A 16,984-nucleotide genomic window follows, 5' to 3' on the forward strand; every position below is an offset into this window, starting at 1 on the left:
GGCATGCTACCGAAACACACTGAGTAAGCTACTCGAGAGGAAAAGAGCAATTTTTCGTACTGTTTTACTTATCCATTTTCCCCATCAGACTGCATTTCTTGAGAGAAGGGAAGGGAGAAATGATACACATCTGTCCTCCCAGCACTTAGCATGCGGGCTGTCGACAGCGGCTGTTGAATAAAGGTTTGCTGCATGACTACGCCGTCATCTTCTCTTTCGTAAGTGCTTACTGCGGACCAGAAGCTGATCTAAGCTCTCTAAAGAGGATTTCTTCTTAAAAACCCATGAGGTTTCCTTACTGTAGAGAAAGTAAGGGTAGACATTTAGTATCTTGGTGAAGACGGAAGACCGGGGCTAGAGACGGAGTGTGACGACAGAGCCCTCCCTGCGCACCGCCACCTTTGTGTCCTTCCCTGGCACCCGGATAGCAGCTGTTTTTGAGCAAGTTAATAATTGTCGGGTTTAACAAGTGGCAATGGAAAGGCACTTAAAAATAAAAGCCCTTTTATTTCTTCACAGGAACCTGGCTTAATGTGCTTTATTCACCGTCTGCAGCTTTCTTTTTTTTTTTTTTACATTTTTATTTATTTATTTGACAGAGATCACAAGTAGGCAGAGAGGCAGGCAGAGAGAGGGGTGGGGAAGCAGGCTCCCTGCTGAGCAGAGAGCTGGATGCGGGGCTCGATCCTGAGATCATGACCTGAGCCGAAGGCAGAGGCTTTAACCCATGGAGCCACCCAGGCACACCAGTCTGCAGCTTTCTGCTTACCAGCGTCTGAGAGGATGTGAGGGATGAGCGAGAGTGAAGCGACATGGAAACGGCAGAGCTGGGCAGGATTTATTGCCTTTTATTCAAATGCAGGGGTTAGTGTTCATCACGCCAACCAAATTCATTCCTCCACTGAACCGACGAATGCGTACGTGTGTTAACAACTGTGCGAACACAGACGAGTGCCTCCCAGTGACAGAGGATAATAGATAACCCCACGTTATCATCTGACTTTAGGAAACCATTAGGGAGACAGTAACTTGGGCAGTCTCCTCTGGTCTGGCCTGGTCTTGCTGGAAACCAAACACCAGTCCAGCCTCATGCATTCTCTACCCCTGGCCTGCAAGTTAATACCTACAGTGATGGCTGCTATGTCCCTCAGACGTTTCATGTTCTGTTTTCCACCATCAAACTTACACCATGCAATGCTGGATTCACTTCAGTATTATTTAACTGTCAAGTCTGTAATAATTTTAGGTTTCCAGAAGAGTTGCAACAATACAGTAAGAACTCCCTATGCCCTTCACCTCACTTCCCCTAATGCTAACATTTTCTATAACCAAAATGACCAAAATGACCAAAACTAAGAAAGTAACACTGACTCAGTACTATTAACTAAGCTACGGGCCTTAGGAAGACAGCGCCGGTTTCTCACAAACGTGCCCACTCCGCTCCGGATTCCACGGCGCATCCAGTGGTCCTGCCTCCTTAGGCTTCCCCAATCTGTCTCCATTCTTCCGCCTTCCCTCACCGTGAACAATACAGTTCACACGTTTTTGTAGCCTGTTCCTCAGTCTGGTTTTGCCTGGTGTTTCCTCATGACTGGGTAAAGATTATGGATTTTTGGGGAGACCATCAAGAGATGAAGTGCCCCTCTCAGTGCACTGTACCGGGGGATGCAGGGTATTCTGTCTAATCACTGGGGGGGGGGAGGTCCCCTGATCTCTTGATTAAGGTGCTTTCTGCTGGGTGTCCCCATTGTAAAGTTACTCTTTTACCTTTTATAATTAATACATTAGAGAAGATACATTGAGACTATACGGATCCTGTTTCTCAAACTTTCCACCCACCACTTTAGCATTCACTGGTAGACCTTGACTGCAGCAATGATTACTGTAGTGTTCTAACGGTGAGTTTTAATTTTCCCCATGTCTTCTACACTTAATTATAATTCTTCTTTAAGGAAGAGTTGTCCTTCTTCCCCTTTCATTTATTCATTAAATCTTTTTTTTTTTTTTAAATCATACTGTCATTGTATTTGCCAGGAACATTTATTTTATTCTTAGTTATAATTCAAAACTATTGTTATTTATTTGGATGTTCAAAAAGTTCCAGCTTTGGCCATGAAGAGCTAATTCAGATTGGCTTCTGTATCCTTTCAGCATGCCCTCATCCTTTTAACATTTCATTTTAAGTATTTCCTTATCTCCGGCACCAGAAGAAGTTCCAGGCTCATTTTCTATCTTCCCGACCCCAGCTCTGGAGTCAGCCACTTTTCCAAGGAGCCTTGGTTCCTTTCACAGAGAACCAAGACTAGGACCCAGATGTACTGACTGTAGCTGGATGTCACTGCTTCTAGGCCCTGTCAGCGGGGGGAGTTAGGAAATATATGTACGAATGCTAAAATGTATGTATACACCCCCTATTTATTCTTGTACCTTTCTATATGTGTATGTATTTTTTAAAAAACCCATGAATTCATACTGATACTTCTCGCTCCAATCCAGGGTTCAATCTAATGTTATTTTGATACTATTTTTATTCATACAAGATTGAGCAACTCTGACAAATTCTGAATATAAAAGTTTCTTTCCTCTGCAGTAATTTGTCATTTGTGTGGGGAGTAACTGAACTTGCCCTCATAACACACCTTAAGTTTGTCAGATCAATCATGATTTTCAACATTCTTAAACATAGTAGGAAAAAAACATCTTTCTCAAAGATTCTCTTAATTTTAAGAAAGTTCAATATGAAATCATGAGAAGTTTTAGACAACTCATCCTTCAACATGGTTTAGGAGTTATCATCAAATCCAAAAAACATTTGTGTCATGCCTACACTGGATCAGGCATTACATACTTGGTATTTTTAAAATATATACTATTCCATTTAATTGTGGTAACAGCCCTGTGAGATGTGACTGTCCATATCTTACAAACAAGGAAACTGAAGCTCAAAGTGGTTAACTGACTTGCCCAAGTTACCACTAGCTATGAGTGGCTTAGCCAGCATTCAAATACAGGTTTTTAAAACTGCAAACCAGGTGTTTTTTTGTTTTTGTTTTTTACTATATCACAGCTGTTCCAAGAACGTCACTAGCCAGAGAAGTTGAATCCAACTCAGAGCAGGAGGTAAGGCTGTCATAAACCCAGGAAAAATCTTTTACATTCGTAGAGAGCAGAGGTTTTCTAATTTAGCCCTCTGCCAGCAGAACTTGGCAAGAGACAACTTTCTCTTCCCTAGGCTATCAGATGCCATGCCAACAGCATCCTTCATTAGGGATGGAAATAATTGTTTACAAAGTAAACGTCAGAAATATAACCCTACATTCATTTTAGGAATCCACAGTCTTTATAGGGAATGCACCGTGTGCTGAACAGACATCTTGTCTTTTCATGTGAGATGACGTGTGCCCGCTCCTCTAACACAAAGGCAAGTTCTCTAGGGGTTTTACTCTCAACAATGGTTTTGAGATTTCCCAGGATTTCCATATTCTCTCACCTGGTTTCTTTGTGGCTTAAGAGGTCTACAGAAGAGACGGTTTGCACAGCCACAGAACTGACTCAGTTACTGTTGATGCAGTCTCATGGAAATGAACTTGGCCTCAAAAGCTGAGTCCTCTAATTACGTCTTATCTAACTAACCAGTAACAGACTATGGATATATTTGAAAACGGTACTAGAAGTGCTATTACTGTCTGCTTATTTTGAAAGTGACTGACTGACCTGTATCTTACTGACAACAAATGCCAATTGTTATTACTGTCATCACTAAATTACCTAAGTTATCTGTGCCCAAACATCATTAGCAAAGGTCCATTGTTTTAGGAATAAACGGGACCTTACAGAGTAAATGAACTGATCCTGATGATTACTGTCTGCTGGGAACCAAGCACAAAAGAATTCTGTTGTCCTTGCTGGAATGAAACAGACCAAACGGGAGCAGTCACACAAACCACCTGGACAATGTGCTAAAATGCAGATTCTGATTCAGCAGGTCTAGGGTTGGGCTTGATACTCTGCATTTCTAACAAGCTTCAAGCATCAAGCATGATGCGCATGCTGCCGGTCCCCGGACCACTCTTCAAGTAGCCAGGAAACAGAGTAAAACAAAGGTTGTGAAAAACATATAGAAGATGTTAAACAGTCTGTCCCTGTTACTGTCGCAAAATGATTGTAATTACTAAATACTTCCAGGATTTTTACTTAAATGACATAAAGACGAAACAGAAGAAGTCATCAGATAAACTTTTTCTGAAAAGGGAAAAAACGAAACCCCGAAAACCAGTCTTTAAGCTAAGAAAAAGTACACGACTTCTAGGAATCAACACCACCGAGGCAATTTTAAATCTCCAGCAGTGTTTTATAATGTCTAATTTATAATTTAAAAAATTCTCCTACAGAGCAGCAGATGGCTTTAGGGTTAATTTTATCCTCGTTTCTAAAATTACCAGTAGAATTCAGATACCCAGTCTCGCTGGAGAGATACACCTCTTCTGTAATTATCATCGCAGGAGCAGAGAAGACAATTAGGAGGGAATGAAAGCTGACAAACGAGAGGCAGGCCAGTGTGGAGATGAAGCGGACACATTACGTCAACGCACAGGGTTGGCCAGCGCGGACGCCACTGCGTGCTTTGTTGCCCACCAGCAAGGAGAGGCTAGGTGCGCAGCTCCCCTGCACATGTCGCTCAGTCCCTCTCCACCCGACAGCAGGGCGACGAGAATGGTCACCACAGCTGAGACGACAGGTGATCCTGCTGAACAGTGTGGGGCATCGAAGCGAGCCGTAAGGGAGTTCAGGGGGCGGAGGAGCAAATAAAAGGTCTTCCTTAGCCCCAAGTGGGGAGGAGAGCAGGGAGGGAGAAGACGAGGGGAAAACCAAAATGAAACAAAACTTTCTGGGCGCTCTTCCATGGCCCCGGTTTAATGTGTTGCTGGTGCTCAGGGCCTTGAAGGATAAAGAGGCGGCCTCCCTGGGCTTGCTGACGCAGAGCTCCTTCTACGTAACACCAGTGGCGGAGGATAGCAAACAGAAGACTTCTGACAATTATTTTACCCCCTGTCCCAGCCTCCCCTAGCCTCTTTTTGATTCCAGGGCACAAAACTGGAATTATATATGCAGAAACGCTGTCTCAAGGCTTCTTTTTTTTTTTTTAAATATTTTATTTATTTGACAGAGAGAAATCACAACTAGGCAGAGCGGCAGGCAGAGAGAGAGGAGGAAGCAGGCTCCCTGCAGAGCAGAGAGCCTGATGCGGGGCTTGATCCCCGGGATCATGACCTGAGCCGAAGGCAGAGGCTTTAACCCACTGAGCCACCCAGGCGCCCCATGTCTCAAGGCTTCTTGAGCATACGAAGGTTGTTAAAAATGAGAATGAGGGATGATGGGTTACTTGGAAGTCATGGGTCAGTTCCGAAAGGAAGTGTCCCTCTTGGGGCCAGAGACAAGTGACTTGTGATGCCCAGGTCAGATCTACCAGGCTATTACACATCAGTTATTATGTGTAAAGTCCCTCTTAGAAAAAAAATTAATTCATATCAAGTAGAGACAATTTAGAATATAAATGGTAAACTTACTCTTTGGAGATTTGTATTCATAAGGCGTTAAGGCCTTGGTAAATTAAAAAAAAAAAACATGGTGAGGGGGGTTACGTGACTATCAGAATTTTTACTTGTTTTCGCGTGGAGTCAATTACATACTGAATACAAAGAATAGCTACCCTTTTACTGAGTGTTTACATGGTGCCAGGACTTTAACAATTTATTTAACGAACACTTAAATAGCATTAACTATGTACGAGGCACTGTTTTAAGTATTTTGCAAATATTAACTAGTAAGCTCTGTGAGATATGAACTTCTATCATTCCCTCTTCAGAGATAAGGAAACTGAGGACAGAGATGTTAGGTAACATGTCCAAGGTCACCCATCCAGTAAGTGGCAGAACCACGATTCAAAGCCAGGTAGTCTGGTTCTAGAGACTATACTCTTAACCTACTGGCCACCTGTCTCTAACGTTATCACAAGCCCCGGTGATACTCCTGAGAAACAGATTAATCTGTTTCATACATACGGAAACATGGGCTCAGTGAGCGTAGTTAGCCCAAGGTCATACAGCCGCTACGTGGCACAGCCAGAGTTCCCACCGATTCGGTCTGCTATCGCGCTCCACAGTCTCTACTAGGAGCCTTGTTTGAATGGTGATATTTTCTGAAAACTTCCTCCAAGTAGTTCACACATTTTTATCTTTAAGTATTTATTATAAACATTTCAGATTAGGAAAGGTGTAGAACAAAACTAAATGTCCTTCATCTATTTATTCTCAAGCTGATGCCTGAAGGGTCACAGCCAAAACAGCTAGGGAGAAATTTTACCACAACCATTACAAGGAACGAAAGCCAGTATTTCTTTGCATTCTGCCTGGTATTTTGCAAAGGCCAGAGGTCTCCTAATGAGGCAATGAACGCACGGGTATGGATGGATCCATGGCTCATTAGTATCTGAAGTCTTTATCCACTGGAGGAGCATAAATTAGAAAATGATTTCAAAGCCATGTTTCTGTACTTACTAGAATAAACCACATTTGATACTTCTACCCCATTTTCTGTCTTATGAACTGAGACAAATACTGTAATTTAAACCTGGTTTTGGTTTGCACTTTCTCTTCAATTTCAACGTACAAGATGGCTAACGTAGTTCAGTTATTCAGCCCATTTAGCAGTTAATGAGAAATTCATGAGGAGAATAAGCAAAGTATAATTTGAGGCAATAACTGTGCATTTCATTATGAGTTCTTGCAGTTTTTCCATGGAGTCCCATCTTTCTTACATGTGTTGGAATTCTTTAAAATTCAAGAAGAGTCCTCACAAATCACAAGATGATGTTTTTAAAGGAAAGCAAGACTATAAAAAAGTTATAAAATCTATGGATTAAAAATAAATGTCCTGGAGAAATTCTTTAAGAACTCGGAAACACATATAAACTTCTGATGGCACGTGAGATTCTCCATGATGAGGCTCTGCCCACCTGTGCAGGCTCTTTCCCTGTCATTTGTCACAGGTGCTTATGTCCCACTAGCTCCGGTCCACAGCTCTCCTACACAGTCGGAGTTCTCCGAAGGCTGGCCTGCCTTTGCGTATGCTGATCTACCCGCTTGCAGCCCCATCCGCACCTCTCAGCCCCTTTGCTCTTCTCTCCCCTGTCCCACCACAAATGCCTTCTTCTTAATCAAGTCTTAGCTCATCATTTCCCTCGTTCTTTCAGGAAGAATTCGTCTTTCTCCTAGCCTCATCGCCCTCGCAGTTATCTTCTTGTGTTATATTTAGTTAAAGCTCTGGTTTTGTGTAACTCCTCCGGTGACAGCAGAGTTGAACTTTTTTTGCATTGTTGTCATTTCTGTCTTGAAATACTTCCATCCCCAGGACTTTGCCTAGGAGCACAGTGGATGCTTACCACACTTTGATGAAAATTTGGGGTAAACGGTGGTAAGGATGACAGAAAAACGTGGACAAGAGGATATCGGAGCGCTAAGATGTACTCTGTGTGTGTGTGTGTGTGTGTGTGTGCGCGTGCACATGCGTGTCTCCACTTGGGAGGTATAGAATCCATGACACTAAATGCATCGATACTGAATCATAAAACCCAAAAATCAGTTAGTGAGTAACCCTTGAGGAAAAACTTAACCAATAATGCTTGGAAACTCAGAATCTGTGCTTCCTGAAGTCAAAGAGACCTAGCTGTGAATACCACTTAACGACCTTAGAAATACTGAGTTTACCTACCTATATTATATGCCAAAATTACAGGAGACATATTATAGCCAGGCAAAAAGTGGTTATAACCTTAAAGGAATATTCTGTATATTTTGTTTGCAAGTTTCTTTGGTGTTCTCCTTTGACATTTTCTTTTGAGATGTTAGTGACGGAGCACTCTGTAATTTCCACGGCATATGACTCACACCGCTAACCTTTCTCTGCCTAAAAAGACTCCCAGAACGCCTTGGAAGTATGCTTTTGTGAGTTTTTGTTTTAGTGATAAAGGAATATGAAGGTGAAGCTCTTAACTCTTTCTTTCTACAGAGTTAAGGACTTCAAAAAACAGGAGCCTTCTCTGAAGACGACAATTTGAAGACAGCAGATGCTTTAAAGAAGTAAACGAAAAGTCCCAGGAAAGCGCACTTCTGGAGACTGGCAAACAGGAGTGAGATGAATGAGACCAATGGAAAGGCCAAAAGAAGAAGAGAAAAACAACAACAACACACAAATGGGAGGAGTGAACACACATAAGAAATTATGGACACACCAATCCTGTGCACTTTCAAAACAGAAAAGACAAATCAATACAAGTCTTTATATATATAATGGGAATGAAACAGATTAACTTAAAAAACTTTTATTCAGGCAATCCCATTAGGAAAAAAAAAAAAGTCATAGCCTGCAGAATGGAAAATCCATTACCTCCTTGAACCATATGTAACATTGGCATTTAAAATTAATTATTAAAATTAAAGTAAAAGTTAAAGTAAGTAAAAATTAATTATTTGCTTTCCCTCAAATGCCCAAGGCAAAAGCTAATGGGAAATGGCATAGAAATAAACCAGTTACTGGGGTGCCTGGGTGGCTCAGTGGGTTAAAGTCTCTGCCTTTGGCTCAGGTCATGATCTTGGGGCCCTGGGATCGAGCCCCGCATTGGGCTCTCTGCTCGGCGGGGAGCCTGCTTCCCCCACCCCTCTCTCTGCCTGCCTCTCCGCCTACCTGTGATCTCTGTCTGTTAAATAAATAAATAAACATCTTAAAAAAAAAAACCAAAAACAAACCAGTTAAATGCACAAATCAGAGGCTTTAGCTTCTATTTTATACCACAATGCAACAAACCAAGGCTGTTTTGTCTCTAAGCTTAGAAGTCCAATGAGTTTCCAACCTAGCTAGTCTGCAACTAATTTCTCGGTCAGCTCCTCTCACCTGGGTGTCCCTCTGTTCCTCTTGAACAATCCTAGAACAAAACACCAGCACTTGCAAACTCTGCTAGGCTTTGGCTTCAAGCCCCTTATCTTCTTCCATACCCTAACCGAAGCTAAGTCTCCCTCCCACGCCTACAACCTCTGTTGCTGCTACTCTAGCCCAGACCCACATCTTCTTAATTGGACTCTGCCTTAGATCCCTTATTAATGTTCTTGCCTTCAGTCTTACCCACACCTCCTACCCATCTTCACTCTGCTGCCAGAAAGAAATCTCCTTCCAACATGTAAATCGAGTCATAGTAGCCCAGGTCCACCTTCACTCCTAACCCACCCTACAATTTTCAATAGGTTGCACTCCCGATTACCAACAGAATAAACTCTCAAATCTTTTTCATGGCGTTCAAGAACCTCCGTATTCTGCTCTTTGTCTACCTGTGATTCCTTGTGCCTACAGATCTGACGCTCCAGCAATGTTGAGCCATAGCTCCCCACCACACCAGTCTCAATCTCCTTCCCTTCCACCCGTGGTATTTACACAGTTTGCCTGTGGGTAATATCCCACTTCCGTTTCTCTTCCTGGCAAGCTTCTAAGTCATCCCCCAAGCCCAAGTTCGAATAGTCCCTTCCCTGTGAGGCCTCCCTGACTTCGCAGGGGGACTGCTGTTCCTTCACCTAGATTCCTACTGCAGTTCGTATATACATTTTTGGGCAACATATTGTATTTTAATTGCTTTTCTCTCCCCACTAGACTTTTAGCATCAGAGGATTCGTACCCCTGTATACCCAGCTTGGCAGAGTACCTGACGCGTAAATACTGACTGAATGTTTGACCACGTGAATAAATAAACTTGGACTATACAATATAAAACCTCTTACAATTGTGAAAACTATAGGAGAAAAACTAGCAAAATAATCTCTACCCTTAATCTCCCATGTGTAACTCAAAACCTTATTACACCAGAGTGAGGCATTCACCTTCATCACATTTTTATCCGGCTGTGCCCTCTCAGCCGTGATCACCCACGAGCAGGACAGCAGGGAGAGCACTAGCGACCCGGGCTGCTCCTCTGGTCTGGCTGCCGGCCCCCTACCTCACGCACACAGCCAGACAAATGGACTGCTTCCCGCAGAGCACAAGACCCTGGCCACAAATCAGACCCCAGCCCTGCCACCATGTACATTAACAATGAACCCGTTTCTCTTACTTGTCATTACATGTAGAACTGTGAGTAAAACACACTTTAAGAAAGCCCGATGCATTGGTAGAAATGTTCCTGCCATGTTAGAGCCAGCTGCGTCCCCCCTACCTGCTAGCTTGATGTTCATGTTGCTATCCAGCAGGAGATTTTCAGCCTTGAGATCACGGTGCACGATCTTCCGGCCATGACAATAATCAACCGCGGACAGGATTTGCCAGAATTTGCGCCTGGCCTCAGACTCATTTAACCGGCCATGATTAGCAAGGTAGTCTGTTAGAAAAAAAAGAGAGAGAGAGAATTTAGGATTATTCATCAAAACCAACCAACCAACCAACCAACCAAAAATCCCCACTATTAGTAGGTAGAACTTTCTACCTTTGATTTTCCTCAAAAATCTACCTATTTATTGATTTTATTATAATTCCAGTGTAGTTTATACCCAGTGCTATATTAGTTTCAGGTGAACAACACAGTGATTCAACAACTGCATATATTACATAGTGCTCATCAAGGTAAGTGTTCTCGTAATCCCCTTCACCTATTCAAAAGCGTTTTAAATGAACAGGAGTGAGTATTCAAGTAACAAGCCGTTCTCCAAGTTCCCTGCCTTGAGAAAAGTAATTCCAATCACATTTCACTGGAGTCCAAAGAAATGGAGAAAGCCCAAGCCCAGACAACAGCAAGAGGCAGGACAGTCACAGTGTAATTCACAATGTTTTTTTATGCCTAAGCACGTCCTCTGTTCTGTTTACAAGTTTACTGAATATTTTTCCTAACCACATTTAAATGTAAAATTTACATTAAAAAAAAAAAAAAAGAAACCCATGAATCCATTTCCTGCCATCCCATCAGACAAAGGCTATCTTTCTTGTAAGCGATCCTTTCCCACAGTTATCAGCAGCCGCCTGGAAGGCAAGATAGCCACCTGGAACCTAACAGTGGTCCCTGGAAGCAGCTTAAATAATTCACACCCTGCTTTGTTTGGTAGAGCACTCCTGACCTACCCAAGACTTGTTCTCTAAATCAAACATGAAAGCCAGGTTCTCTAAGCAAATACACCTTGCAAGATATACTAGCTATGTTATAATCCCTATCAAAGCAGTTTACCTGAAAATTATGTCTGCGTATGTTTACATGAACTCAATAAAACGAAACATTACAGCTCATGCAAGTTTTGCCTGAACATCTAAAAGGCCTCTGAAATGATCTTTTGAGGGGAAAGGGTCAGCAGAAATCTTGACGGGTTTTTCTAAAATTTAAAATTGGTTTCCCAATTTAGGAACTGCATGGGTAAGTTAATATTCATTCATCTCTATGTTTTCTGCTCTAGGCTATGTGCTTTACTGATACTGAGATTCCATGGCTTTGGCTCAGGACATCCTCAATATTTATTACAAAATTAACATGTGTACATCATTTTACACTTTTTTTTTAAGGTTTTATTTATTTATTTGAGAGAGAGAGAGCATGAGAGGAGAGAGGTCAGCGGGAGAAGCAGACTCCCTGCCGAGCAGGGAGCCCGATGTGGGACTCGATCCCAGGACTCCAGGATCATGACCTGAAGCGAAGGCAGTCGCTTAACCAACTGAGTCACCCAGGCGCCCCACAGCATTTTATACTTTATAAAGCATATTTGTATCACTGTATCCCCCTTAATCGTCCTAAAACCCCTCTATGATAACTATAATTTTAATTTGCATTTTATAGATGAGGAAGCTGAAGATCAGAGGGATTATAGAATTGGGCTGAATTCAGACAACTGGTAAGTGAATGGCTGATCTGGAATGTTTGTTTTTATTTTTATTATTTATTTATTTAAAAGATTCTATTTATTTTTATGTCAGACAGAGATCACAGGCAGGCAGAGAGAGATGGGGAGTCAGGCTCCCCGCTGAACAGAGAGCCTGATGCGGGGCTTGATCCCAGGACCCTGGGACCGTGACCTGGGCTGAAGGCAGAGGCTTTAATCCACTGAGCCACCCAAGTGCCCCGAATGTTTGCTTTTAAAAAACTGTATCACGCTTCTTTACTAGACTCCCACTGAAATCCTAACCATCCTTTCAATGAAATCCTAAATATCCTTTCAATGCCACCTTGCCCTTAAACACTTCCTGGTCACTTGAAACAGAACTAATCTCCAACCTGAACTCCTTATCGCGACAGCACATTGGCTCCCGCTGTAGTTCCCTGCACGTATCTCAATGATATCTCAAAGTGCGCACATGTTTGGGTTTGTACACACACACACACACACACACAGCTCTGACTCTAACACAATGCGTGTTAGAAAATAAGATACCTCCACTTAAGCTTTCTGAAGGTCGGGGCCATATAATTTTCTCTGGTCCTCCCCACACTGCTTTAAGACTACGTACAAAACAGCAGAGGCGCAGTTTTTATGAACTACTTAGCTGACTGATCATGGATGGTATCATCAACTATTATAAAATGTAGAATATTACTACTATACATGTTAGAGGCTTTAAATGTAAGCAGACAGACCTGAATGTGTCAAGGACCATAAAAACCTAGAAGTGAGCACAGACAGTAATTTCTCTGACACTGGCTATAGGGAAAAAAAAAAAGGCCAGATAGACCTATAAATACAGAGAACAGACTGACGGTTGCCAGAGGGGATGAGGTGTGCGGGGGCTGGGCAGAATGGGTGAAGGGGAGAGGGAGATACAAGCCAAAACGAGTAAGTCACAGGAATCAAGGTTAGAGCACGAGGAATATAGTCAATGACACTATGGTGATGTAATGGGACAGACAGTAGCTACGATTGTGGAGAACATAGCATAATGTATAAACTCGTCAAATCACTAAGTTGTACACCTGAAACTAACATAACATTGTGCATCAACTATACTGAAATTAAAAAAGAAATGTAAACAGACATTCTGTATAATGTTTCTTCTATCTGCTATTATCACAAATGTAGATGATCAGCTCCCCACATCTTGCTTTTGCCTTTTCAGAGCATACATAATAGACATTCACAATTCTACAGGGAAAAAAAATTCATTTAAGAATATATAGAATTTTCAGTCAAAATGTCCAAACAGTCATCAGAGTGACTACGTCTAAGTTAACTACCACCTAAACGATGTGTTACCTGTTCATAAGAGTAAACCAGAGCCTCATTTCTGTACTGGATGAATAGGGAAATCTTAACAAAGGGTTGGTCCTGTGGGCAAATACTGAGGGAAACGCAGCGTGTTTTCTGTACAGGATTATCTTTCGCTAATTTGCATTATCTTTGCAGAAACTCCACACCAAGTGCCACTTAAGCTGTGGCTCTAAGGACACAATTTTCTCACAGACAAATAAATGACTTTTCCAGAGAGACAAAATTTCTTTCTGCTGAAAATGCTGAGTCAGGAACACCTGGGTGGCTCAGTCAGTTAAGCATTTGACTTCGGCTCGGGTCACGCAGGATCCCAGAACCTGGGATCAAGTCCAGCATTGGGCTCTTTGCTCAGTGGGAAGCCTGCTTTCCCCTCTGCCTGCTGCTTGCCCTGCGTGTGCTTTCTCTCTCTGCAAATAAATAAATAAAATCTTTCTTAAAAAAAAAAAATTAGGAAAAATATGCTGAGTCAATGTGAATTAACGCGAAAAATTTTTGTGATTCTAGCAACACACAGAAACCGAATGGATCCAGTGAGAACAAATATAAGTATATGGGGGAACAACAACAAACCGTCGCCTACAAAACGAGTCCTAGGAAGCACAAGAGAACGTGGAGTACAGACTGGTTTTTGGAAGTGATCAGTCCAAATCAGTACCACCCTAGCCAAGGAGGAAGGAAAGTTCTGAAGCCTGGCAGGAAAGGTACTGTCTGGGGCGGGGAGGGGGAGCGGCGGGAAAGGAATGCTATGCCTGGGACCTGCAATTACCACGTAAAGCCAGAACTGCGTAACGATAAACATGTAAGCACTGTGAGGAGAATGACAACGTCCATGTTCGAGAGATTAAGAGAATGCCTGTTTAAAAAGGTTGGCATGTTCACTCCTCAAGTGAACTTTCCTCCTTCTGTATGATTTCTGCAGTGTGGGCAGCCCTGAAAACTGTACCATCTGCTGCGCAATCAGCAACCGAAGTGACTGAGGAAAAAACCTGCACTGAAAGAACGCGGGATCAGGTACACTTCCTCAAGCTCCGGGAGGGGCGCTGTTCTCAGCCCAAGCTCAAGTTAATCCGCAAGGTCCACAAGGTAACATGCAAACGCACACCCATGTTTTGCATGACAAACTTAATTACGGTTACAGAACAAGTGAGTATAACAGCAATTCTCCATACTAATTGCCTGTATGCATATTTTTGATGGGTACAATTAAAAAATTGCTTTTTCCTATGTTTACATTTGTTCTGATACGTGAAATGTATTTTGTTGACTTCAATAACAAAACTTTTAAGGTTTTATTTTGTACGTCCTCTCCTCCCATTTTGCTTTTACGGCCATTGATTCTTTTGTATTTTATCAAAATCATGGTCTATATCGGACAATTAAAAAAGTTGGTCTTTCAATATTGATAACTTGAGAAATACTGGTATAGATAAGTAAATTAGCAATTACAATATACCATGACAAAGGCTAGCACAGGAATAAATACAACCTGATAAAAATTTCTGTAGATATCTTTAAAAATTTTCTATTTTTATTATGAAAATTTCAAACATACATGAGAGTAGAAAAGACCGTATAATGAATCCCCCGGTTTAAGAGTTGTCAACATATTGCCATACTTGCTTCATCTATCTTTTTTTTTTTTCTGTAGTAACCTAAAGCAAATGTTGGCATCATTTTGTTTAACCCTAAATACTTTTCTATGTATCTTTAAAAAAATAACAACATTTTCTTACATAACCATAATACCATCACCACACCTAACAAAATGAACAATTCCTTAATATTATCTAATTCACAGTCTGAATTCAAGTCTCGTTAGTTGGCTTACTGGAATCAGGATCCAAACAAGATGTACTTTTTTTTTTTTTTTTTAAATAAGAGAGAGCTGGGGAGGGGCAGAGGGAGAGGGAGAGAGAAAATCCTAGGCAGGCTCTGTGACCAGCGAGGAAACTGACATGGGACTCGATCCCACAACCCTGAGACGAGGAACTGAACTGAAACCAAGAAGTTTCATACATTTAACAGACTGAGACACCCAGGAGCCCCAAGATATACTTTCTGTATTTGCTTATTTTGTCTTTGGAATCCTTTTTTTCCTGGAACAGTTTCCCTCCCTCCCCTTTTCCTATGCTACTGACTTGCTGAAGAAACTCGTCAGTCATCTTACAATCTGGGTTTGTCTTTTACTTCCTCAGATTTCGCTTACCTTATTCTCCTATCTCCTGTATTTCCAATAATTTGGAATTCAAGTATAAAGAACAGAGCGATTCAAGTTTAATTTTTTTGGAGGGTGGCAAGAATATGTCGTAGGTGCATCTACTTGGAGGAATACAATGTCTGGTTCTCCGGCTTCTAGGAGCGCTAAGGTTGGTCACGGAGTTGTGGGGGTAAGAGCGGTCCTGCAATGAAACATTCTCATCTCTCTTTTCCCTCACACGGTTCTTAAGCTCCAGGGTACATCAGAACCCTTAGAGGGCGTGTAAAACAGATTGCTGGGACCTATCTTTAGAGTCTCTGACACAGCAGGTGTTGGAAAGGGCCCAAGAATGTATGTATTTTTTGTAAGTACCCAGGTGATGCTTAAGATACTGGAACAGGGGCTGTACTTGGAGAACCACAGCATTAATTTTAGTATTTACGAGTGGTTGAACCTGAACCGGTTACTTCATCAGGGATTGCAAAACTGTGACTTTCCAATTATTTTATTCCTGCCACAACTATTAGATGAAATTCTTCTGTTGTCAGTTTGAGCTATTTAGTTATCCTGAACTGTAACTACAATAGGTCAGGAAGGATGAGTGCTTAATTCTTCTTAAGTCAAACTGATTTTCAGAGTAAGGGGCTGGCATGTTGGCTACCTCCAATGATAACTATTAAGATTTCTATGTTTGTTTACTTTTTAGTTTTTCACTATTTTATGATTCTCTTAAGTATCCTAATGGGTACATGGATTCTTACATGCTCAATTTATTCAATTTATTTCAATTAATTACAGTCAGTATTCTTTTTGATGCTCAAATTTTCCCCACCTTTGTCCAGTGAGAATCCCTTTATAGGTTTTTGTTTTTAAGTACAGAAATATTCAATGACTTTGTTGCTTTCTGGCATAATAAAAATGTCTCACGCATAACGTGAATACTTCTTGCCCCAAACTTGGAATCAGTCACTTCTCCAAGAAGCCTTAGTTCTCTTTATTGGGGAATGGTATCTGGGTGCTCAGGGTGCTTTGTGTGGTGGGGTTGGTATTACTTCTAAGACTTTTCAGAGACAGAGCTAGGAAATAAGTCTTTGAAATAGAAAAAAAAGTAATGACTTCACTCCATTTCAAATTTCCTGTTTCAGGAATTACGTTTCTTTGATTTTTACACATGTATTTCTTTTTCTCTTACATAAAAGATCCTTTTTTTTTTTTTTAAGATTTTATTTATTTATTTGACACAGAGTCACAGCAAGAGAGGGAACACAAGCAGGGAGAGTGGGAGAAAGAGAAGCAGGCTTGCTGCAGATCGGGGAGCCCAATTCAGGGCTTGATCCCAGGACCCTGGGATTAGGACCTGAGCCAAAGGCAGATACACTGAGCCACCCAGGTGCCCCAAAAGCCTGGTTCTTAATATTAACACAAATTTCTTGTTTTATCCTACAATATAGATGAAATAATGTAAAAATGGCTATACTAATATTACTATTAATAATAAAATTACTGGATG

At 41.6% G+C, this 16,984-nt stretch overlaps 1 protein-coding gene across 5 annotated transcripts in view; it reads right to left on the reverse strand.

The window, feature by feature from the left end:
• SIK2 (salt inducible kinase 2) overlaps positions 1–16,984 on the reverse strand; it is a 129,122-nt gene that overhangs the window by 31,460 nt on the left and 80,678 nt on the right. For all 5 annotated transcript variants that reach the window (XM_046015682.1, XM_046015681.1, XM_046015686.1 and 2 more), the window contains exon 4: positions 10,256–10,417. In XM_046015682.1, the coding sequence (XP_045871638.1) occupies positions 10,256–10,417 (162 nt within the window). The remainder of the gene's footprint in view (positions 1–10,255; positions 10,418–16,984) is intronic.

The sequence above is a fragment of the Meles meles genome, chromosome 8 (assembly GCF_922984935.1).
Source record: "Meles meles chromosome 8, mMelMel3.1 paternal haplotype, whole genome shotgun sequence".
Lineage (NCBI taxonomy): Eukaryota > Metazoa > Chordata > Mammalia > Carnivora > Mustelidae > Meles > Meles meles.